This window comes from Pteropus medius, unplaced genomic scaffold (assembly GCF_902729225.1).
Source record: "Pteropus medius unplaced genomic scaffold, Ma_sr-lr_union100, whole genome shotgun sequence".
NCBI lineage: Eukaryota > Metazoa > Chordata > Mammalia > Chiroptera > Pteropodidae > Pteropus > Pteropus medius.
This window is the reverse complement of record NW_024351073.1, coordinates 3,810,763-3,835,468: the sequence shown is the minus strand read 5'-3', so window position 1 is coordinate 3,835,468 and position 24,706 is coordinate 3,810,763. Positions and strand designations below refer to the sequence as shown.

General features: G+C 35.6%; 1 protein-coding gene across 8 annotated transcripts in view; it reads right to left on the bottom strand.

The window, feature by feature from the left end:
* The window catches only part of CPLANE1 (ciliogenesis and planar polarity effector complex subunit 1), a 92,264-nt gene extending 69,686 nt beyond the window's left edge, over positions 1–22,578 (bottom strand). Inside the window, exons 1-16 of one of the 8 annotated variants that reach the window (XM_039842633.1) lie at positions 22,554–22,578; positions 18,271–18,394; positions 16,974–17,109; positions 16,740–16,859; positions 15,902–16,134; positions 15,040–15,146; positions 13,952–14,108; positions 13,438–13,541; positions 11,947–12,129; positions 10,119–10,365; positions 9,802–9,954; positions 8,859–9,628; positions 8,104–8,312; positions 7,835–7,915; positions 5,207–5,371; positions 2,096–2,269 (exon numbers count right to left, since the gene is read on the bottom strand). In XM_039842633.1, the coding sequence (XP_039698567.1) occupies positions 2,096–2,269; positions 5,207–5,371; positions 7,835–7,915; positions 8,104–8,312; positions 8,859–9,628; positions 9,802–9,954; positions 10,119–10,365; positions 11,947–12,129; positions 13,438–13,541; positions 13,952–14,108; positions 15,040–15,146; positions 15,902–16,134; positions 16,740–16,859; positions 16,974–17,109; positions 18,271–18,351 (2,920 nt within the window). In that variant the 5' untranslated portion in view covers positions 18,352–18,394; positions 22,554–22,578. Of the gene's footprint in view, positions 1–2,095; positions 2,270–5,206; positions 5,372–7,834; positions 7,916–8,103; positions 8,313–8,858; positions 9,629–9,801; positions 9,955–10,118; positions 10,366–11,946; positions 12,130–13,437; positions 13,542–13,951; positions 14,109–15,039; positions 15,147–15,901; positions 16,135–16,739; positions 16,860–16,972; positions 17,110–18,270; positions 18,395–21,657; positions 22,035–22,271; positions 22,353–22,553 lie in introns of those variants that run through there. The other 7 variants (XM_039842630.1, XM_039842631.1, XM_039842636.1 and 4 more) reach the window with 7 other exon arrangements.
* Between the last annotated feature and the right edge of the window lie 2,128 nt (positions 22,579–24,706).

Sequence of the window (24,706 nt, the reverse complement as noted above, 5' to 3'; positions counted from 1 at the left end):
TAAAAAGGTGTATCTCTAAGCTTTTACGAATGTTTGTTAATCTGTCCAAAAACAATAATTCTATCACATCTTTCTAGAGTGTGATAAAGATAAGTCTTTCTTAAATATATAAAGTGATCTGTAAAGATAAAGATCATGAGCAAACAGCAAAAGTCTTATTACTCTAAGACAAGAAAGATAAGACATTGAGAAGTTTTCTAAGTACCAGGATTTTATCTTTTTTTTTTTTTTTAGATTTTTCTAAAATGGAGTACTATTTCTTTTCTTCAATAAAATAATATGATTTAAGGATACAATTTGTTGTCAGAAACATTACTACCAAAAATAGAGAACACAAGTGATAAATACCTAGGTTGTGACAAAAAAGAGCTTAAAAATAAAACCACTGTAATAAGTCATGTCAAATGCATAAGGAAATAAGTATTACACATTTGAGAGTCTTAGTCAGAAGCAAGCATAAAGGTGAGCAAAAGGAGCAAAGGCTGTTGTCAAGGAGAAAAGGCAAGGAGCACCCCTAAACCTGAGTTAGGATACTGTAGAGAGGGACAGGGGAGCAGCCAGGTCCTGGAAGAAAATGGGCACTTTTTCTCTGCTCAAAACAGCACCCTAAGAGAAGCCATAATCAGGTCAGAACCAATTCTTCCCCAGGGAAGCAAAGTCCTACTAGAATAGGAACCATTAGACAACTTCCCTTCTGATTTTACCTCCCATACATGACTTTCTAGGGACCAGAACTCCTCCTGGAACATCAATACTGAGGTGAGATCAGAGATTAATGTTGAAGGCTCAAGTTATGTGACAGAGCAGTCCTCTCGCTTCCATCCAAGATAATTATGACAACTAATACAGTTCAAAATCCATGGTTCTATGAGTGATTAAATTTGCTGACCATTGTTGCTACCTTTATTAAACTTCTAATTCCATTATATTTTATACTACTATGCCTTGTACATATTTATCAGTGCATATTATTTCCTGCTTAAAGCACTCCAGTAACTTCCCATTGTATTTACAATAGAATTTGGCTTACAATATCTGGTCCTTGTCTCTCTCACTGACTTCAACTCCTATCTCTCCCCACCTCATCCACTATGCTCCAGCCACACCAGTCTTTCAGTTTCTCAAACACATCAAGTTTGTCGTTGCTCTGGGGCTTTTGCATAAGCTCAGGTTAGAATGCTGTAAGTCCTGATGTGTCCATGGCTGACTCTTTCTCGTCATTAACAGTTCAGCTTAAGGCTGCCCTCTCAGAGTGCTCCTAAATTCACTATCTGAAACAGACACTCAGTCACAATGCATTACTCTATTTCAATTCTCTGCATAACATATATCACCATTTGATATACCCATTTATATATTCACTTATTTAATTTTTCTGTCTCAATGTTTAGATATAAATACCATAAAAGAATAGCTTTTTTTATCTGTTCATGGCAGTTAGGATAAGTTTGTTTCATGTGTCAAAATGAAACAACTACAAATGTTTTCCTATTATTAATTTCTCATGGTGCATGCTAGTATGTTTCCAGCACCTAGAACACTGCTTGGCTCATAGCAGGCATTTAATAAAAATTAGCAGCATGAATATTACAGAAATCTGTATACATGTTTATCTCCATGAGGGCAAGGCAGTTATCTAGCACATTATAGGTACATTTTTGATCTTATTAATGAAATGATTAATAGAACAAAGTAAATCATCCACATAAAATTAAGTTCTAAATTAATGTACTCAAAATTTGTTAAATTTCTGCATTTTTATATAAATGAAGGTGGCAACTCTTATTTTAAAAATGAATACTTTGTAAGTATCAATTTGTCTAAATTTGTGATTAAAATTCCATATTTGATAAAAAGCCAAGCAATTACCTTTAGGGTAATTCTGATATAAACTAACAGGAGCAAACATGTATCATCTCTATTTGAGAATCTCAAAATATAAATTAGCATTCAGATTTTATTCATTCACAAATAGGCACTAAGCATCTCCTGTGTGTCAGGCACTGAGCTAACACAGTATTATTTCTATAAAATAATGATCACTGTGTAATATGATTTCAAATATTATGTGAAAACAAGGTGTTTACTATATTACCTGTTTTAATATGAAGGGGAGGAAGTACATTCACATTGTGAGGTGGCAAAATGCAAAGCAGTTCATTGGTGAAGTAGGCAGCCATGAATCGAGCCATGGACTGGATAACCCTCACTGCGGCCTCAGGATGAATATCTGCAGTCATTCCAAACTCACCATGAGGCTTCTCAGGAGCTAAGGGATACCGCAAATGACCAAAGGAGAGTCTGATCAAGTTAGCAAAAAGGAACAATGTTTTTTAAGATCCCAACATTATACAAGAAGAAAATTACAATTAAAATTATTTTGTGAGAGCCCATGGCCTGTACAAGCTAATTTATAATAGGTAACTATACCTCTTGAAGACAATAGAACAAAAATAATTAGCTCATAAGTATGAGCACATACACTTAGGAACTGTTTATGACTTTAAGTTACTAGTTTTATTTAAGAACATGGAAAAATCTATACAAAACAATCCAGATGAACTTGCAAGCATAGCATTTTATTTTCTCTTCTTCCTTCCCTTTCCATTTTTTTTTCTTTGATGAAGGACACAGGGCTTACAAAGATATTCTAAAAAGCACCGAAGCACTCATTCTTAATGCTTTTTTCTGTACCATTAGATTTGGAAATTATGATATACTCCCATTAGCAAAACTGGCTCACTCGAAGATTCTTTTGAGAGGAAGGGACAGAAGGAATGTGTGGTGGAGAGAGAAGGTGGGGGATTGACTTACATCACGATTCATAGGGCAGTTCTGATATAAACTAACAGGAGCAAACATGTATCATCTCTATTTGAGAATCTCAAAATATAAATTAGCATTCAGAAATTTGGAATAGTTAAAAACTGTTAAGTATATAAATACTGAGTTAACATGAATTTTTATGAGATTTATGGTCCCAGCGATAGCAAAATATCTTCCTTTCCCAAGTCACTAGGTACATATTCAGAATATTAGTTCTACATGAGTATGGACCATTTCTATCTTGTCATTGTACACCCTAGCACCTACTACTCCTCCTCTCATATAGTAGGCACTCAAAACTATTAATGAATTATACATATATAGAATCTTGAGAAAAATTTATTAGCCTTCAAGCAGTATTTTTCATTTAGTCACTAAAAGTTTTAAAAAATCATACTATTTCTTCACATTAAAGTTAAAAATACATGAGTAAAAATGTTTTCTCCTGGGTAAAACTCACTTTAGGAATTATTCAAAGGCAAGATTTCCAGTAATCTTAATCATGCAAAACTCAGAAATAAGCTCCTTAAATAGGGAGCCACCTGATGGTAAAAGATATGGTCACAGAGTAAAACTGCATTAATTCAGAAGTAAAAAAATTTGAAAGTGTAATTCTGTATATGGTACAGTGTTGATGTTAATGATGGCAACCTTTTGCAATAAAAACTATATAAAATGATTAAGTAAGGTAAGTGTGCAAGAAAGAGGTAACTTATCAGGCTTGACTACTTTAAAGGCCTGCTTATAATGTTGACCCTCAGCTGGCATCTGGGAGCTTGGATTCTGGGAGGATTCCCACCACCTTAACTGCTGACAGTGGCTCACTGAACCTGTTTTGTACAAACAATGTGGTTTATACTGAACACCTGCTTTCCTTCTAAGAATATGGAATTTTAGTATGGGCTAGGCAGAAAGGGTCTATGTAACCAGTCCCCAATTAAAAGCCGTGGGCGCTAAATCTCTACTGAGACTCCCTGGCAGACATCTCATGCATTGCCACAACTTGAGGCTGGAGGAATTAAGTATGTCCTGTGTGAATCCACTGAGAAAGGATTCTTGGAAGCTTGTGCCTGATTTCCTCTGGACTCCACCCCATGCACCTTTTCCCTTTGCTATTTTGCTTTGTATCCTTTCATTATCATAGCCATAAGTACAACCACATGCTGAGTCCTGTGAGTCCTCCCTGTGAATTCACTGAACTTGGGGGTTAATCTTAGAGACTCTGACCCAGTAGAAATATATTAAATATATTCTAAACAATCGTCATTAAAAATTAAAGCAAATACATTATTAGAGGTTCGATTTATCTTGAAAGTTAAATCATGTAATGACAATATTGTTTAAAAAAATGAAGACTATCCAATCCATTAAAAAATCACACATAAAAGTCTATGACTCATACATAGCTGACGAACTTTCTGGAGGGCAATTTGACACTAGGCATCAAAAGTCTTAAAACTGTGGATTCTCTTTGATTCAGACACCTCATTTCTAGAAGTCTATCCTAAAGACATTATTAGTAATGCTCACAGAAATTTGTATACTGTAGCATTATTTAAAAGAGTAAATAGGTGGCAACAACCTAAAATGTACAATAATGAAGATAAGATTTAATGGGTTTTTAAAAGGGATTATTTGCACTGTAAAATATTCATAATATAAAATTTTAAAAGATTACTAAACAATATACAGCTCTAATGACATACATGTATAAATGTATAATTTTTTTCTTTGTACTTTTCCATATTTTTAACATTGTCTAAAATGAACATGCATTACTTCTGCATTGAACACAAAAATTTAAAAAGATAAAAATCAGAAAGAGTAAGAAATCTATAAACAATGGCTGAAACCATATAAAACTAAGTTGGCATGGATTCCATTTAGAAAATTCTGATATATTGAACCTTTCAGACATGCTCATATGCATAGTATACATCTAATGGTCTATGACCCTATAACTATTATAAACACATTATGTGTTCATACACATGTATCACTCTGGTTACTACTTAATTCAAACATAGCTCTTAAAAATGTCAATCCAGATACCCTGCAGACTCAGATTTTTAAAAAGACACGAATACCTAAATAAGTAATTTTCATCACTTTCCTAAACCACCTTAAGCAACAGTTAAATATAAATATATTAAGGAAAAATACTTGAGTATCTAATGTTATAGCTAACAGATATGGTTGTGAGAAACAACTGTATCAGTTCAGCAGGCAATCACTGCTAAGCCCTTGAAATCCAAAGATTTTTTTAATGGTTCTTACCGTTGAAAAGCCAGTCCAAAATTGACAATAGGGCAGAACCGACTTTTATGTATAAGCAATTCCATATCTAAACCTATAAATACAAATTAAGAAATTGTATTACCTGAACTATCTTCGTTTTCTTTTACAGGTAGGTGGGACCACCTCAATACTTCTCTTACTAGCTGATCACACAATCCTTGAGCATCATTCAAATTGTAACTATAGAGGTGGCAGTATAAAAGAGAAAGATAATAGCGTATCTGAAGAAAACATGTCCTTCTTCCTCCTTAAATCAGAAAAAAGCAAGCTTACATTAAAAACACATTAGTAAGGTAATGTTCTTGATCTGGGTGTTCAGTTTATGAACATTCATCAAAAAGTTCACATGTGAACTTTTTTGTACCTGTTTTACACTTCAATGAAAGTTTTAAAAAACAGGTGAGCAATACTTTGTTCTTTTTCAAGTTCTGAACAGTTTTCTTTCATCAGGTCCTAAGATGACTAAGATTTTACCCACAGAGAGAGCTGTAAATCCTCATCTCAGCACTGAGGTCCACTAATATCTATCTCAAGTACACATAGTATAACACAGGAGAGAACATTGTTTAAAAAACACATAAGAAACCATACATATATCGGACAGTCAAAAAGACTTGCCAAAGAAGAAACACTATTCAATAAAACAGGAGTTCCTGACCAATGCCTTCCAGTATCTTAAAGTGTGTTTAGGACTGAGACTGCTGGTTGCCTGTCCCTTAACCATTCTTCCTGAGTAAAAGAATTCTAACTTTATTTGGGGTTACAATGCACTTACATCACAATTTCTCACTAGATGTGGCCACGTGAATATATGACTATGTTCTGAATCAAGAGATAATATTGTGTAGAACTTCCAGAAAAGCTGCTTAAACTCAGCTAGGAAGTGTACCCTTTCTTGCCCTTCCTGCTTTCTGCTGCCTAGAATATGGATGTGATGGCTGCAGCTCTAGTACCCATCTTAATTCGTAGGATGGCCTTAAGATTGGAAGCAATGCACTAAGGATGACAGCAGAAAAACTAAAGGAGTGTGGGTCCTTGAGACCACAGACACACCAAATTAGCCTCAGACTGTCAACTTCTGGCCTCTTTTTATAAGAAAGGAAACTTCTTTCTTGTTGAAGTCACTGTTACTTCTAATGGACACGGTAGAAATGAAATTAAATGAAAAGGCCCACGATGGAGTCATTATGAAAACCCTTCTCCATCAGAACTTCTCACTTTAAAGGCCACCGGTTTCATCTAGTTGAACAATCCCCAAACCTGAGAACTACATTAGGCTTCTTTCTCCAGAGCAACTTAGTCATAAGTCCAAGTGATCAAACCTATTATATAGCTGCCAGATATGACCTTTGTTCTCCAGTGCTCTTGACATGAATTTGGTTCAGGATCTCAACTAGTTTCCTTGTTTTTAAACAAAACCCACATCTCTACACCACACTCCTACAAATGACTCTCCACACTGTACCAAAGTGATCTTTCCAAATGACCTGTATTTATTTAAAAAGTCTTTTCTACCTAAAGTATCTTAACTGATCCCACTGTCTTCCGGATAAAATCTTAATCCCTTGGCACTGAATACACTATGTCACTTTATGATCTGTTCTCTATCCACCCTCTCATCACCCTATCCCTAATATTACATACATTTGCCATAAAATCTACTTCTGTTAAACTTCTTGCAGTTTACCAAACTGCCATGGTTTCTCATGCCTTTTTGCTTCTGGAATGCTATATCTTCTGTTAAGCCATTCTCACTTTAACTGGTCAATTTCTACTCCATTTTAAATGTCAACTCCTCTAGGTTTTTCCTAGACTGGTGCTTGTACTCCAGCCTCAGACTGTTTAAAATGCTCCTCTGTGCTTCCCCAGCACCTACCATACAACATAATGAGAAAAGTGCTGGTTGTTTATGTAATCTCTCCTGCAGACCGTGGGCAACTTGAGGGTAAAGCTGTTTTAGTTATCCCTACTGCCTAATGTGGTATTGGGCACATAGCAGGTTCTCAATAAATACTGGTTAAGTAGAGAATAAATGAAACATACAAAGCCACAGCAGTCAGAAAATATATTTAATAATTGGCCAAACCTGACCATGTAGTAGCTGCAGTTAGAGCTAGTGCCAAGGTCACCATTTCAGAATTCGTCAACTTTCCCACATCCTCAGCCCCATATCATAAAAGCTATCACCAGTTTTTAGATTCGTACCCCTATATTTTCATCAAAAGCTCCATGGTATCCCATATTTAACCCAACAATAAGTCTAACTCACAATAAGTTGTTAAAGTTGAATTACTTAAAAGGCAGAGAGCCTTAGCTCCGTGTTTCTCTAGGTCTGTAAAAGGTGGTAAAACATTTGACCCATAGTTTCTCATTTAGAAACTCTCAGTCCCTCTAAGGACAAAAAAAAAAAAATTTTATTTAGGATCTAAATCTTATTTTTTACCTATCGAAATCAATCAGTTTCCATCACTAACCAAAAAAAAAAAGACAGAAGGAGACTTATCTGTAGATAACAGAAAAATTCTTGTTCTACAAATTCCAAGACAATTTTTAAGTGTTTCTGATAGTCGAGGTGCCTCCGATATGTATTCTATTTGAGCATTAAGACATTACGCGCGCTCAGAAATTTGGAATTATTAGGCTCTATAGAATGCTAAAATATGTTTTTACCAATACATGGCAAATATTATTTTTTTTAACACTCCCCTACCATTCTCTTGGGTTTCTTGTAGAGCTTTCTTCCACAGTTGAACAGATTTTTCATATGATCCTAATAGGAAACACTCTTCACCTATAAAGTTTTTAACCAACAATTAGTTATGGCTAATTACATTACTTTATAAAAATTTATGTTTTAAAATTCAGTGGATACAGCTCAGCCAGATATTATTTTGAAAAACAATCACAACCAATTAATAAATCAAAGCCCAGTTACTATATCACTTATTCGTAGAGTTAGAAATTGTTTGAGATACTGACCATTGATAGATTTAAGCTCTAAGGTTTTGTTCAAGCAAACTCCGGCAGTCTGTAAGTTAGCCTGTATATGACATAGCAGGGACTTGACAGTAGATGCTTCATGTGTCATCTTTTCAGTTAACTGTTGGTCACCTTCAGGAACTCTTTGACTTAACTGCGTTTGATACCATAAAGTTTTTTCATACAGTACTCTCCAGAGAACAATCAATCTATACACAAAATTAGGTAATCATCAAAATCAAATCTCAGACGAGGGATAATGAGTATAGCTTCCTACTTAGCCTTACTCTGCCTGTATTCTTCAATGATGTAATAATATATACAAACTGATCAGATTTAAATATAGCACAAAGTTCACTAATCAAAAAAAATGCGTATTTGTAAAATCTTCATAAATGCATTATGTACCTGTGGTCATTTTTCTATAGTGCTTACCTAAACCCAAATCTTTCAATAGTATCCTTGTTCCTCAAGACTAATAAAATATGTGTGTTGATTAACATTTGGCATAAGTCCGAAATATTTTTAGATAAAATAAAGTCTATAATGCTGAGCGTTAATGGATACAAGGCTTCTTTTTATGGTGATAAAAATATTCTAGAATTAGTACTAATATTTCTACAACCATGTGACTAAAAATTACTGAACTGCACACTAAAATGTTGAATTTTATAGTACAGGAATTATATCTCAATTTTTTAAAAAGGAAAAGATCTACAATGCTGATGGTATGCTAATATTAAAGTAATTTATACCTGTGTCCTGGCTGCTGAACAAGATTTACTACTTGAGGACGAATCTTGAAAGATGAATTCCAAGACCAATTTGCCTGTGAACCACTATCTTGAAATATTTGAAAAATGGGTACCACCAATGAGTCTTGATTTGTTGTTCTACTTCCATCAGTTGATGCTGAAATAACTTCAGGGTGGAGATTGTATACGCCATTTAAATTATCAGCTACCATTCTGAGTAAATGAAAACAGGCTAAAAGCCTCTCTGAGAATAAAGGACCCCGCTGTTGCTGAGTCAGCAAAAGTGTTACAGTATTTGAGGTCAGCTTTACCAAATGTCCCACATCTTGTTTGTATCTCATATCCCAATACTGAATTGATAAACACTGATGAAATAGTTGAAAGATACAAAGTACCCATGCATTATATCTTGGGCTCTTGCTTAAAAAAAGATCAAGTTTGGGGAAAGGACATTTTATAAATTGAAGAATATAGAAAAAATGAGTGATACAAACTACTGTGTAATTTAACATTGATTTTTTTTCTGTCACACTTTTTGAAATTCCTATAGTCCATGCTGCAAGGAGATTTTTCTGGACAGAATGTAGTTCAGTAATGGTTCTGTCTGTCTCCTCAGTATTATCCTTTGCATGTATCGTATCAAACATAGACGCAAATTCCAACTTTCCCTCCTTGGCACTACTAAACAACGGATCACTTTTTTGGTTCCAAAAAGAGAGTAAGTTGTTTGGAAAGTGTATGGCTTCATTAGTTTCTTCTGCTTCAAAATCCTAAAACATAAGTGAAAAAAATTATACTGAATTCCATTTAATACAAGTAGAATTACTTTGGTGTTCTCAAATTTCTCTTCCTTTAACAAGAGAAAAACGAAACAAAATACATGTCTTGGAATATAGTCAATACATTAACTGTTCAAAGTGAATAAAACACCACTACTAAGTACCTGCAAATCTGTTTTTTCATTTAATTTCATTGTTTCCTCTACTTGCAAGAATCTTGGGACAGAAGAATCAGCTGAACTTTCATTTTCTTGGTGTTTTAACAGGCTCGACCTTAGGGAATCCAGTGATCGCAAGTTCAGACCTTTGCCTTTCGGCTAAAGAAGAAAAGATAAGATTTCCAAGAGCAAAATCGTATCCGTAATTCTATTACAAGCAATTAAAAATTCTATAGATAACTGTATACAATACTGTCAGTAAAGTTTTAAATCTGAAAAAATAAGAAAACAACTTTTACGAATGATACCAAAAAGCACTATACCTTAGACAACAGCGCACTTTGGTATGTTTTCTCAAGCCTCTGGGCTGAATCAAGTAGAAGGGATCTCATGAGCACTGATGGAGACAGGTTATCATGAAATCGAAGGGTTGTGACCATGTATCCATCAGAAATAATGAGGTAGGGTAACCGTGAGTGTGCTTTTACAGAAAATCTCTGTCTCATAGGGTCACTATCAGAAGCTGATGAATCTACAGTATTTAAATCTTGAAATGTAAACTGCTGTGGTCTAGCAAACAAACATCAAAATTCAAAATTAGCTTTTCTTCTTACCATATATTTAAATATATTTATAATAATTATAAACTATGATTATATGTGTTAAGGAAGAGAAAGAAAAACTGAGAACATTTGGAGAGGATGGTGGTGAGTAAAATTTCAGCAGTTTAAAATTAACTGAGTTTCCACATAAATGAACTTATTTATTGTTGTGGTGGTATACCTGACTGATTACTTAATATCGCTACTTAGTAACTTTAGGGCTTTATAAATACAAAGAGGACAAATTATCAAAATATAAGATTTTGGTTAGGGAACTATTCAAATACAGATTTTATCAGGCAAATGGTCAACAATAGGAGATTGGTTATAGAATGCATATACCATGCAAATCTACAGAACCATTAAAAATGACTTTATGGAAATACATTATCAGATATACTGTTAAACCAAAAAAACAAAACCGAAAACATTCTATGTCATATATTTTGTTTTTAAGAAAAACTATTATTGTTATTACAAATGTATAATTTTTTAGAGGACAACATATTAAAATGTTAATTGTTATCTCTGAGGAATAAAATTACAAGTCTTTCATTTTCTACAATATTTAGTTTTGTAACATTTGATTTTCACGTTTTTAAAAAAATATGTATTACTACTGTTATCAGAAAAAGCAATCCATTTTGAAAGGCCCCAAATATTAATTTTAAAGAGAATGGGAGGAAATTATAGTCAATTATGAATCAGACCATAAGAAATAAGGAAAAAATACTTTCACTGCAGGAAATGAAACTTTTTTCCATAAGAGTTTTCTACTGCTAAAAATTAAGCATCACTTTTTGCTAAATATAATCAAGGACATAGCCCTTCTTAGTTTCCTTTCTGTAAAGCAAAGGGATTAGATGACTTTCAAAGGTCTTTTCCAATTTTTTTTTTGTTTTGCAAAGAGCTGAGTATATGTGTCTAGCCATGTATGACAGCAACATCAATAACGACAAACATTTACTAAGCACTAACTTTATGACAGAACTGTGCTAAGTGATTTATAATTATCTTCCTTCATTCCCTCGATCATTTATCATCTTCACTCACAGTAAAAGAAACAGGTTTAAAGAATAACTTACCCAAAGTCATACAACTAACAAGTAGAAAAACCAAGATTCGAATTTTGATCTGACTCCAAAGCCAAACTGCTACCCCATCTCACAATTAAAAATTAAAATATGGCTAAATTCTAAAGTCTTTGAACAATTTCCAACTGCTGACTTAATTTTGAATTAATTTACCTAAGTGCTCTGTTAACACACTGAAGTACATATCATGATTTTATTAACTTTTATATAAAAGAAAATTAATTTTTAGTGCAATATTTAAACAACTTATACTTACATAGTCACAATGTCAAATTTTCACCAGGATTAAGCCACAAAAAGAAATAGAAAAAAACTATAAATAGGAAACAGATATTGAGATGACAACTCAAAGAAAGAATAAGACAATTTGAAAGATGAAATTATAAAAAAAAAAACAGTACAGTAATACCAAAAGAAAAACTTCTATAAACAAATTAACAATTTAAATGTCTCACCTATATGTTATTAGTGGGTGAAGAGGAATAAATTCTGCTGGCCCAAATTCTACAGAGCAACCAAATGTAATTAATGTTAGCAATTCACCCTGGCAAGTCAATAAAACCAGAGAGCCACGCTTTAACACACAAGCCAGAAAAAGACTATCATGTGTCCAGCTGATATCACCTACCCAGTAGGACCTAGAAAAAACAAGACAATATGTTTAGAAAGGACTCTCTACAATGTCTTTGACAATTTGTAGTAGCCAAGCAGGAGGGAAACACTTCGAAAATAAAAGCAACAGAAAGAATCGTAGGCAACTGACACACATACTTCATGTATTTCACTTCTCAGAAAAAAAAAATTTTGCTCATTAACATCTACTCCATACAACATACAATTAGAAATTTACTTAGATTCATAAGCAAATTATAAAATGAAAATACTCCCTAAAAGAGTTAAGCTTTTGGGGAGCACAGCTTAGGGAATGCAGTTAGCATTAGTATGTTGGTTAGGTGGAAAGTCAGGAAAGGGAGGGAGCAATTGGGATCGTTTTATGAACTATATAGATGTCTAACCAATGTACGGTATACTGTAAACTAATTAACATAAGTTTAAAAAAAAAAGTTAAGCCTTTTAGTCACTCACATTTTAATCAGAACAACTTTTAATCCTACTGGTGTCTACAACTAATATCTACTGATAGATTTAAACTTCAACACCATGCCTGTCCTCTCTGAAGACTGCTTGAGTTCCACTCAGCAGCAGCCTCCCTCTTCACAAAGCCAGTGTTACTAGTCCTTAACTCCTTAACTATCTGGTAATATATTTCATGGAGACAAAAAAGTAGCTCTTCCTCATGTAAATGATGGACACCCTAAGTCAAAAAAACCACAGAACTGAGACCAGCGATACTTTTCAAAAGGAACTTTTGGGAGGGAAAGCAAAATGAAAAGGCAAGGCTGGATGGACCTGAAAATTGGAAATTCAGAGAACAGCATATAAAGTGTTCAGAAAAGGAAATTAGAAGGTCCAAGAGGAAATCTTCCTACACTATATTCCCACATAGGTCCTGGTGGCAGTTCATGTGCCATCTAAAATCACCACTTATGTTGCTATTGACTCATAGGGAAGAATGCCAACTTTGTTTAAAAGACTATAAACATCTCTGCCTAAGTAAATAATGGTCTTCCCAGTCCAGGTTTTTCCTTTCAGCCTCTCCAATTAAGCCCAATATTTTTCTAACCAGTCATGATTCCACTTCTCCTAAGACGATGTAGAAAGAAATATGTTCATGTATCTTCTACCCTACCAGACTCTTCCTGAAAGTATTTAAGTCTTTCCTCATAGAAAGCAATTTTCAGGATTTATCAAGCACAAATGCTGAAAGTTGCATTACCTATCTGAATATGTATTTCAACAGTTATTGAATTATCAGAGCCTTAAACTTATCAAACTGTTGGAAAAGAAAATAAAAACATCATTTAGAAATACAAAAGAGTTCTTACCTGATGAGTGTAGCCGGAACCACAGGATTCTTATTGCTACATCCTTTAAGGCTACCACAGAGAGTAACAAAATTTAGTGTGTTTATAAATAATACCTGAGTTGCCTAGAAAAAAAAAAAAGAGACAATAAAAGCATTAAAATTATTTTACTTTAACCATTACTTATAATTCTGGAAACCTATAACAGTAAACTATCCGGGGATCTTTCCCAACTGGCAAAACAATATTGACAACCCATAACTCTTCTTTTTATACATCTTAAAAAGATAAGTTACCACACTGCCCTTCTTTCTTCCTTTACCCTTACCCTCTTTTCACTTCTGAAGGCCAAATCCAAGTTTTGAAAACTATGATATGGCAGTTACTTTAATTTAAGCTGGATCAGAAAAAAACAATTTAAAAAACAAAGTAATATTAAGGGGAAAAAACAATCATCAGGGGGAAAAAAGAATCCTCAAAACTGAACTAAACTCTCTTTTATAGGTTATTTCCAAGACAGAGTACATTCACTGACCTTTGGGTCTTTCTGATTAAGAGTTACTGCCAGAGTAAGGCCATCTCTTGAAAAGGCAGAAATCAGAGCTCCTCTTGACTTCACCGACTCACATTTAGGAATTAGACTACTCAGAAGGCAATCTTGTTGTGCCCAATGAACGCAGTATGGCAATGAACTATGAAAGTGAAATTGAAAACAAGTAGTATAGTAACTTAAATTAATTTAAATTTCATTACAAAAAAAATTTAAAAATCCAACTAAATTCGTACATGTGCACATATTAGGGGGCCTCTTAGCAACCATCTGGGAGTTTTATCTAGGTGACAAAAGAGTCACAAATTAAGCTCAATATCAGTTTTGTTACTAATAATGATCTGTAGCCAACCCTGAATACATCTGCTTCCACTAATGGTTTAGATACACATATTTCTACATTATTACTAACATTTTTAAAGGGATTAAATAGGTAGAGGAGATTTTTAGGATAGTGGCAATGTTCGTTCTATACTTGATATGAGGATGGTTACACACATGTATATTTATTAAAGTCCAGTTGTACACTTAGATTCGTTTATTTTACTTTATATAAATTATAACCTAATAAGGTATTGTTAACATAAAAAAAGTAAAATGAACAGAAAGAAAAAAAAAAACCCCAAATTCACACTATTTTAGTAAATCTTATTTAGGGATTGTATGCTTTTAATGCATTCAATTTTATTGGGCTTTTTAGAACATAACTTTTTTAATAAAAAATACTTGAGCATTTAAAAGGTACAGTAGTAAATTCAACTTATGTGCCTTCTAAATTTCAATTGAATTACTTTCTAAAATGGTTTTTTTAGTCTTAAGACAAGTAAGACCATAGCCTGCCATATCTTTTATGTATTCTCACTTCCAAGAAGGAAAACAAAAGCAAAAAAGAAACTTTCTAGATTAAACATTTAAAAATGAAAACTGAAGAAATAGAACATTTATGGAAAGAAAGGATTTGTAAAAGTCTCAGTTGAAATTCTCATTTCTACTATGAATCTTTTTATGTACTTATAGGCCAAAAGATGTTTTAAAAGGACAGAAAATAAGAAAGAAGGAAACATTTATCTCACCTTATAGGTGTAAATACATTCTCATGCCACCGAATTGCTAGAAATGTTAACTTCAGGCGTTCCTCAGAATAAAAAGTAAATGAACACAGGCAGCAGTCTCCAAATAACTGTAGATAAATTTAACAAAATTAATCTGAAAATAAATCAAGATATATAAAATATATTCTCATTGTAAATAAAATAAATAAAACATATTGAGATCCTGCTTGTATTTTTATTCTTAACATTAAGCTAAAGACTAAGCAATTTATTTCTGAGCCAGAGGCATATCTACCAAATAGGACATCAAGGTGCAGTTTATTCTCTTAAGAACACTGCCATTTACTGTGGCTATAACCAGAAAGATTTACTTATTTTTCTCTTTTTAAAATAGCTATATATTTTTTCAATTAGGGCACTATTCCCATGGGGCGGGGGTGGGGGGGGAGGTTGCGGGGGAGTAGAGAAAAACAGTAAAACTTGAAAATACAACTTCTAACAACAGTAAATTGCATAATAAAATTTTGGTCCATACACCCATCCAGCTATTTAAAATGTTTTTCAGTTAATGATGTATTACATCCTGGGAATTAAATGGCTTACTTAATATCATCGATTCTAGTTATATTTTAAAACTAGAGAAAAGTAAAACCAGAGAAGAGAAAGGAAGTTCTAAGTTCAAACTATTTTTAATAAACATTTTTTAAAATGTAACCAAAAAATATAAAAATCTTTTCCATAATAATTTCACAATTAGTGTGACATGATGACTAGAGATCTATAGCTATACCATTATGCACTTTGCTCAACAGCTTCACAGATAGTGTCTGTTTTTAGAGTCTGAGATCAACTTCTATAACACCCTGTCTGACTTGGATTTTACCTCATTTTTTATAAAAACAGCATGTACTACAGCTTCTTTATCTTCAGCGGAAGGCAAATGAGCTGATTCTTTAGGTATGATCTGGGACCACTGGCCCATCAACGAAGGGTGTTTAGAAGTTAAGATATTCTTGAACTCCAAATATTCCCAAAGAAATATGTATCCAGAAAGAGTTATAAGCAGAACTCTTTTCCCATTTCCAGATACATACAAATACAATCTCAAACCACTTGCTAAAAAAAAAAGAAAAGAAAAAAGTAATTAAACCTCTAAAGTCTGAAGTCTCCCCAGAAAGTATTAATTTATCTATTCTGACAATAAGAAATCTAAATGATGTTACCATTCAGGATATAAAACGAAAGCAGTAGTAATATATTAGAAGTACAAATAATAATATTTATCACATATTTATGTGATATTAGGAACTCACTGTTATCACAGATATGTCAGGCATAACCGACTTTTCTTCCTCAAGATAAATCTAAGTATCACAAATAAACACCACCAAAAAACACATACATTGTGAAGGGTTAAAGAAGCACAAATTAGTAGTTGAGAGATGGTCATGGGGAAAGGGAGTACGGCATAGGGAATGCAGTCAGCAGTAACGTGATCCCTAGGTGCAGAGCCAGAGGGGTGATACGGTAATCGGGGGGATCATTTCTTAAACTATATAAATGTCTAACCAATGTACTGTATACTTAAAACTAATAAAATGCTTTAAAAATACATAAATAAGGAAATACATATATACACACAGAGTTTTTTTAAAAATAGTAATAGGAAAATGTTTCATCCTCTTTTCTTCTTATTTAACAAGTACGAAATAAATTCTCACCTACTGCAGCTTGTATCATTTCCTTAGGCTTTTCAGGTGCTTGTATAGTTTTCAAACAATCTTGATCTTTGTTCCAAAGGAAAAGCTCCCCTGTAGTGAGTACCCCAGCCAGCCAGGCATCTGTTTCCAAAAGAGAAATGCAATACTTACAATCTAATACTTCCCTTAATATTACCCAAATTATTTGTCAAAATTCAGTGACTCTAGCCTTTTGAAATATCAGTAGTACTTAACCATTACTGGATGTTGTTAGGACAATAACATCCTTCAACAAAGGCTGCAGACTAGGAATTTTCTTCTTTGTCCTTCCTGATAGCAAATTAATTTCATTTATGAATTTACCATCCAAAAGGAAAACGGCTTCATTTTCCTAAGAGAAGAAATATGTGAGAGACTTAAGAGGTACCAGAAGTTAATTCAAACTTTCATCTAAATAAATTATCCCAGAAAGGAAAATAGTGACATTTAAGAAAGATTATACATTTGTATCACAAATTATAAAATGAACAATAAAGCTGATTAAGTAACCTGAAGATTTCCAATATTAAAAACCTCTTATTAGAATTATGTGGTAAGATGACCTAATGATTGTAACTTAGATTTCTTTAAAGTTTAAAACTATGGGAAAGTCTTCCTATTCTGCTTGCCAAAACTGAATTCTACTGCTTAATCGCATCGATTTGAACAGTGAGTAATAAGGGCAAGTTTTAAGTAAGTTAGATTAAAATAGATATGGCTTCTGTAATCCATGGTTCTGATCATTTTTTATTATCTAGAAAAAGTATGCTGTTTTGAATTAACCTTGTTTTCATATATTCTAAGGCAGTGGCTTTCAAAGTTACCAGCAGCATCGGCAACACTTCAGACCCTGTTAGACATACAAATTTTTCAACCCTGTCCCAGACCTACGAAATCAGAAACTCTGAGAGTAGGGCCCAGCACTTGTTTTAACAAGATCTCCAGATGATTCAGAACCAAGAGATGTTGTTCTAGAGGAAATTAGATAAAATATCTCAGAGAAATGACATTAAACACTAAATTTAAAGTTTTTATTAATTATAAATTCTAAGAGGATTTTATAGGTTTGCCCACTTTCCTAAGGTGAGGAATCTATTCCATATATTGTGAATGATGTTCCTTTGCCTTTAGTGTATTGTGGCCCATCTTTATTCTAGTTCTAAGAGGCACTTTATTGCACACTCATGAAAGCCACAATGGGAAGAAATACTCCACTGACTATTCCTATAAGGAAAGGTTCGATGCTAGCTCAATCTTCTTAAACATAATATGAAAAAAAATTTTTTGAAAGTAAAATATTTCTTCTAGATAGACCATTAAACTTTCTGGAAAAGCTAACTTGTAAACAGTAATAAAAACAAACACATGAAACCCTGCTCAGTGGGCAGGTAATCCTTCTAAAGATGGGTTATATTTTTTAAAGGCCACAGAATATTCTTCATTCTTAGATATAAAGCATACATTTAACACGCATTACAACTGGTATAGTATAAAGAAAAAAAAACAAACCTACCTGTCCCAACCAGGAGACTCGTGGCCAGGGTTTTTTCTGCTTGATACTTGTTGATGTCAAAACTTCTAATCTTATCTCCATGCTTGTTAAAGTATCAGTGAACAATTAAATAAATCACAAGATGCTATAAAAAGCAAAAATAACAATAATAATAAATAGCCCATATTTACTAAGGATCTTAATTTCAAATTTTCATAAAGTTTTGGCAAATTACTTTTTCATCAGCTCAATTCTCCTTGTAAGGTAAGATACTGACAATGCATTCAGTATCTCATCTTATATCTTGAACAGTCAGGCAAATGTATTTGCTTTTTTGACAAGTTCTTTCTCAGACTATGAAGATAAACAAAAACTAGGACAAGATCTTGAAAATAAAGTTTCTACGTAATTTGCTTCTTTCAGTTTAGCAGGTTGTATTTTCCAAGGATGACCACAACAATATCTCCCATCCCACATGCTCTTCTTACACTGACTTTGACACTTCTCTCATTGAGAGCTCTGGTCTATGCCTTAACCCTTGAAATTGGGTGGGACCTTGATTATTTTAACCAAGAATAAAATGGAAGTGATGCTATGCATTTCTCACGGCTAGATCATAAAAGGCAATACAGCTTCTACTTTATTCCATGTACGCAGTCAAACTGCTGAGCCATCAAGCTGTAAGAAAGTCCAAACTAGTTCACATAAAAATAAAGCCCTGAGATAACAAAGAGAAGACGCCTGGCAAGTCCCCATGCTGGGTGTGGAAACAGTTGTAGTGGAAGCCAAAAACTGTTTGTCAGAGCCCAAGCCTGGTGAAGAGAGCATAATCTTGGGTGAATGGTCTATTCTTGGAAGACTCTAAGAAGGATGTTCACAATGTGGGGTATCCTAGCACAAAATACTGAAGCTTAAGCTGAGTGAGGACTCAGAAGCTACACTGAAAGGGATCCCACTGACCAGAGGACAATTTGAGCATCAAAACAAATTATAGTATTGGATTTAAAATCCATGACATAAAATAGGAAATCATAAATCCATATAATTATAAAAAAGTAAATAAATTGAACATTTGATTAAAATGGTATATTTACATTGCTTCAAAGTATAGCCCTATAAAACACTAATTACAAAGGAGAAAAAAGTAGCTACACTGAAGTCGGGCAGACTCGATTTAATCCACTGATCAAAATGAAAATTACTAGAAATGGGACAAATGGAAATCATGTGCTAAGAGGTAAATGATAAAAATATCTCTGTGATACATGTGCTAAAGATATATAACCTAATCACAAGGAAATATTAGGCAAACTCAAATTAAGGAGAATTCTACAAAATGACTGATTTGTAACATTCAAAAGTTTCAAGGTTATAAAAGTTGGGAAAAGATGAATTGGTCCCAAATGGAAAACCTGGCAGCTAAACATGAGTCACTGTAAATTTTATCCTTTCATTATATAGGACAATGCTGGACAACTGGAAAAACTTGATCATGAAAAGAAACTGGGAATTGGATGGTTTTAATGTGTAAATGTTGATTTTCTGCTTTTGATGGTTGTCTTGCAATTATGGAGGTGAATGTCCTTGACCGTAGAAATTACACACTAAAATATTCAGTTTGTCAGTCATTCTCAAATGATTCATGAAAAAAAGTTCTCTATACTATATTCACAATTTTCCTATAAGTCTGACTATTCCGAATGTATTTTTTAATTTTTAAAATTGGGAAATCTTGAACAATGATGGCATTTGGTCATTGGACTGTATTCAATCATAGCCTTATTCTACCTTTTTTTTTTTTAATTTTCCTAATTCTGTTCAGTTTACAAAATCCAAAAAATTTTGAATTTATTTGGTATAACTGATACCATATTTAAAAGCTCATTTAAAATAAGCTTTGAAAGACTATTCAAGTACAGCATAGAACCTATTCAGATGCTGGCCATCCTCATATTTCATATAACATTGTTTTTCAATTGCTCAGAACCCTAATATTCTAGATGACTACTGCCTTAGTATTTTTATAACTTAAATGTAAATATAAAAGTTATAAACTCTTTAAAAAGAGTTACCAATATGCAAGAGTAATGACAGCATTAGAAAAGTATCATTGGCAGTAGTCATCTAGATTTTCATCTGCTAATGAAACAGACCTAGTCAAACAGAATTAGTGGCTGCTAAAACTATTATTGAAAGTAGATGGGGAACTTCACAAACGATGGACTAACATCCCTACACCCATTAATCAATCCTAAAATTACTAACAGTGAAAAAATGCACATTATATCCTCCTGATATGATGCTATGTAGACAGGAACTACACAGAACCATCTTGAAATATTCTTACAAAGATAAAAAATTAAAAACTGAACCTGAATCTGTGTCTGACTCTAACCAGTTGACAAGAAATAAAGAGAACGAAGGAACATCCTAAAAACACCAGAATAAAATCAACCAAATTCGGAATGTAAAATTCTACAAAATAAATCCATTAAATAAAATAAAAAACCATGAATCCATAAAAGTAAATGAATAGATTGAATATTTGATGAAAATGATGCATAAATGATAGTTTCTTCAGCAAATAAATGGTATTTTAAAAAGATAAAAGTAATGCATCAATGCTGAATTTCCTGAACTTGATGACTGTACTTATGTAAAAAAATACCATTGTTCTTAGGAAATGTGTATCGTACTAAGATGAAAAGAGACATGATGTAAGCAACCCACTCTCAAATAGTTCAGAAAAAAATATTAGTGCACATGCATAAAGAGAAGGATAAAGCAGCCAAAAATAAATAAGTGGTCAATCTGAGTAACGATATAGGAGTTCTTTATATTTTTCTTGCAACTTTTCTGTAAACTTGAAATTGTTTAAAATTCAAAAAGACAACAGGAAAATTGAATATGACTGGGTATTACATAATACCAAGAAATTAATGTTATTTTTGGTGGTAAGGGGTAACTAACTATATTATGGTTTTGGGTATGTTTTTTAAAGGGTCCTTACCTCTCCTAGATAGGATATAAAGTATGTACCTAAGTATTTAGGCCAGGGATTTGCTTTAAAATACTCCAGATGTACACTTAGTTAAAGTTTTGCAACGAAAACATAAAGGATAAAAAGAAAGCTCAAGATGTGAGACTACAACCCTATAGAAATTGATGATGGATAATCTTCCCATCTTTTAGATCCCTAAAAGATGTTCTCACCGCCTGTTATGTGACAAAGATTATTTCTGCTACATACTGAACTGGCTATACAAACACCAATTCTACTGACAAAAAACATCATGAAACAAGTAAAATTGGTTAACAGAAAAAAATAAAATAAAATACAAGTAACCTCAGTCACACTCACAAAATCTTAGGAGGGAAATAGGTTAAGTTTACCTCCCAGAAAAGTATCTTTAAGAACAACATAGGAGAATGCAATTTAAAGAGAATCCTATTTCTGTGGTTTCCACCACAAACGAGTCTAGGAAATGGCGTCCATTCCTCAATGTTCATCTAAGGTCCAACACAGAAGTCTCCCCACGACCACCTCGCATAAGTCATCCCCAGGGACGACTCTGAGGTTTTCTACCCGACCCAACGGTGGAGGCTCGGGAAGGAGAATCGCCTTCCAGCCTGTGGGGCGCCCACCGGGGTCTGGACAGGAGCTGGAGCACCGGGTCCGGGGCCGAGGTCCTTCCTGCCGGGCCGAACTTCGTCCCACGCCGTCCGGGGGGCGATCGGGCCCCGGGAGCCCCGCGAGCCCCGCGCCTCGGTCAGCCTGACGATGCTGCGGCGGGAGGACGACGCCGGGGGAGCCGGGGGAAGGCCCAGGAGCAGGTAAGGGCGAGCGCCCGGCGGAAGGAAAGGACGAGGGGGCCGCGCGCGGCGGGGAGCGGCGGGGGGCCGGGAGGGCGCGGAAGTGCGAGGCAGAGGGGGACTGCGAGGCGCAGGGGCGGGGGCGCGGCGGCGGCCCTCGGCGTGGGGCGGGGCTGGGGCCGGCGGGGTGGGAACCTGCGGGCAGTTACCTCCGCCCGGGCCAGGCCTGTCCGGGGCGGGAGAGACGCGCGAGGCCGCGGGCGAAGCGGGGAGCGCGGCGGGGAGGCGGGAGCGCGACGGCCGCGGGCCCAGCCGGCCGCCCCGGCGACGGCGGAGGGCGGGGAGGGGGCGCGGGCGCGGCCAGGGCGCCTGCTCCGCGCCGGCCGGGAGCGCGGGCGAGAGGCGGGCCCTGCTCCTCCCTCCTCCCCGCGGCACCCCGTCTCTCCGGGCTCCAGCCCTCCCCCTCCGAGCGGACCCGCGCCCCCGCGTACCTCCGGCCCGCACGGCCCGCCGCCGCTCGCTCTCGGGGTCCCCCGCACTCGCCGCCCCGCCCCCGCCGGTCTCACTCCCCCCGGCGTTCCTCAGACACGCGCCTCTGAGCGCCCGGCGTTGTGCGGCGCTTCCCGGGAACGTCTGACAACCGACTGAGACGTGATTCACGGGATTCCTCCCCCACCAACCCCGGGGAGATCGCCGCAGACCCGAAAATAAAGGGCTGGTCCACTGCCCTCCGCAGATCAGGTGGGCAGCTGGAAGCACGGAAGGAAGCCTGTCCTCGCAGTCTCAGTGACCTGTTTGTTTACTACACTGTTTTCGCTTCCTTCGCCCTTGCTCTGGTCTAACAGACTGGGAACAGGGGTCACGAACAAGCAGCACTAAGGCCTGGAAAGCATTTTCCTGCAGGCTAAATTTGTACGCCTTAGACAGTGGCATGCTCTTCCTTTCCTTACCCGCCGTCCTCTTCACGCGTTCGTATCACTGGCCTGGTTTTTGAAGGCACTTTGGCTTCTTACCCTTAGCTAGGATAAGTAGGTTCTGCTGAGTGAATCCCCCAGCCCTCTAAAATGAAGAGCTATCAGTGTGCTCTAAGCAGACAGCAGGAAAACTAATTTCCTGAAGCTGGTAAACTACAACTATCCCTCTGCTTCTTTGTGGGATAACTGGCAGCTGGGATACTGGCAGCTCAGCACCATTTATCTCAAAGGTTATAGAACTGAGATGGCTCGAGTCCACCCAAAGTCATAAATCTTGCTAGAATTAACTGAAAAAGCCTCAAGCAGAAAAATTCGAGAACTAGGAAATCTTAACTTACTCCCTCAATTTTCTGTGTTCCCATTTCTAGGTCTTAAGATGTGAAAATAATGAGATAATTGTAGCTGATTTTGCTGGATAGCCATCAGACCTAGAGGTGTAATTCTGGAGTTGACTGTTCCATACACATAGTCTTTAAAAATTTATAGAAGTGACAATTTGCTGAAATAAAAATTATCGAATGCCTATGTCAGACGCTGTGCTAGGTAGAGGGGAAGACAATGTCCCTATTTAAAAGAGATTTGTAGTCGCTTAAAATTACAGTGATAAATTCCATGATAGCATTATGCACAGAGTGCATTTTCTCCATCTGGGAGACAGGAAGATCAGAAATATCTAAACGGGGAATAGTTCAGTTTGAAGCACATGCATTTTGTGATGCTTCTGGACCACAGGTGGAACTATCTAGTGAACAATTAGCTACATGGTTCAGAAGCCCAGTGGGAGGACTAGAGAGTATATAACCTAAGCATCAAAGTCACTCCAGTCTCTCCTGCACTTAAAGGTCACCTCTCTTTAATATATATTGAATAAGAGTTTAATAGCGAATACCAATTCTTATGAAAATGTGAGCAGGTTGGACGAAAACCAAGAGAGTGGTGTCATGATAGCCTAGGAAGGAGCGGTCAACCATGTGAAAATCCCAGTAAGGTCAAATAAAAATTAGCCCGAGAATTTCCCATCGGATTTGATGTTTTGTGGTTATAGTTATAGTGTCAGATATATAATAACCAAGGTCCTTTTGGTAGCAGATAATGAAATCAAATTTGACTAGTGAGCAAGAGAGGGAATTTATTGTAGAGCTTTTGGTATATCCCACAGATCTAAGGATTGGTTTCAAAACCCAAACTTTGGGAAAAACTGGAACTAGTACAGATTGTAGATGTTCTCTCTAAAGCAGAGCCATCCAGTAGAAATTTCTATGATGATGAAAATGTTCTGTGTCTTCTCTAATATGGTGGCCATTAGCTACAAACGGTGTTGAGCACCTGAAATGTAGTTAGTGCAATTGAGACACTGACTATTTTAATGAAATTCAAATGTCCATATGTGGCTAGTGGTTCCTATATTGCACAGTGCAGCTTTAAAGCTTTACCACTAACATGACTCATCAACAATTATTCTCAGCTTCTCAGTTTAAAATTGCAAATCTCTTGGAGAGAAAATGCAAATGGTGCAGTTTAGTTAAGAGATCCACTCCTGGATCAATCAGCTGTGGCTAGGATCACATAGTACAGAAATGGCTGCTGAGGGCTTGTCTGTGTGTTTCTGAGACCGTTCTCCCTCCACAAGGGGATTCATTATAAGCCGAGGTCTGTGATAAGATGTAGTA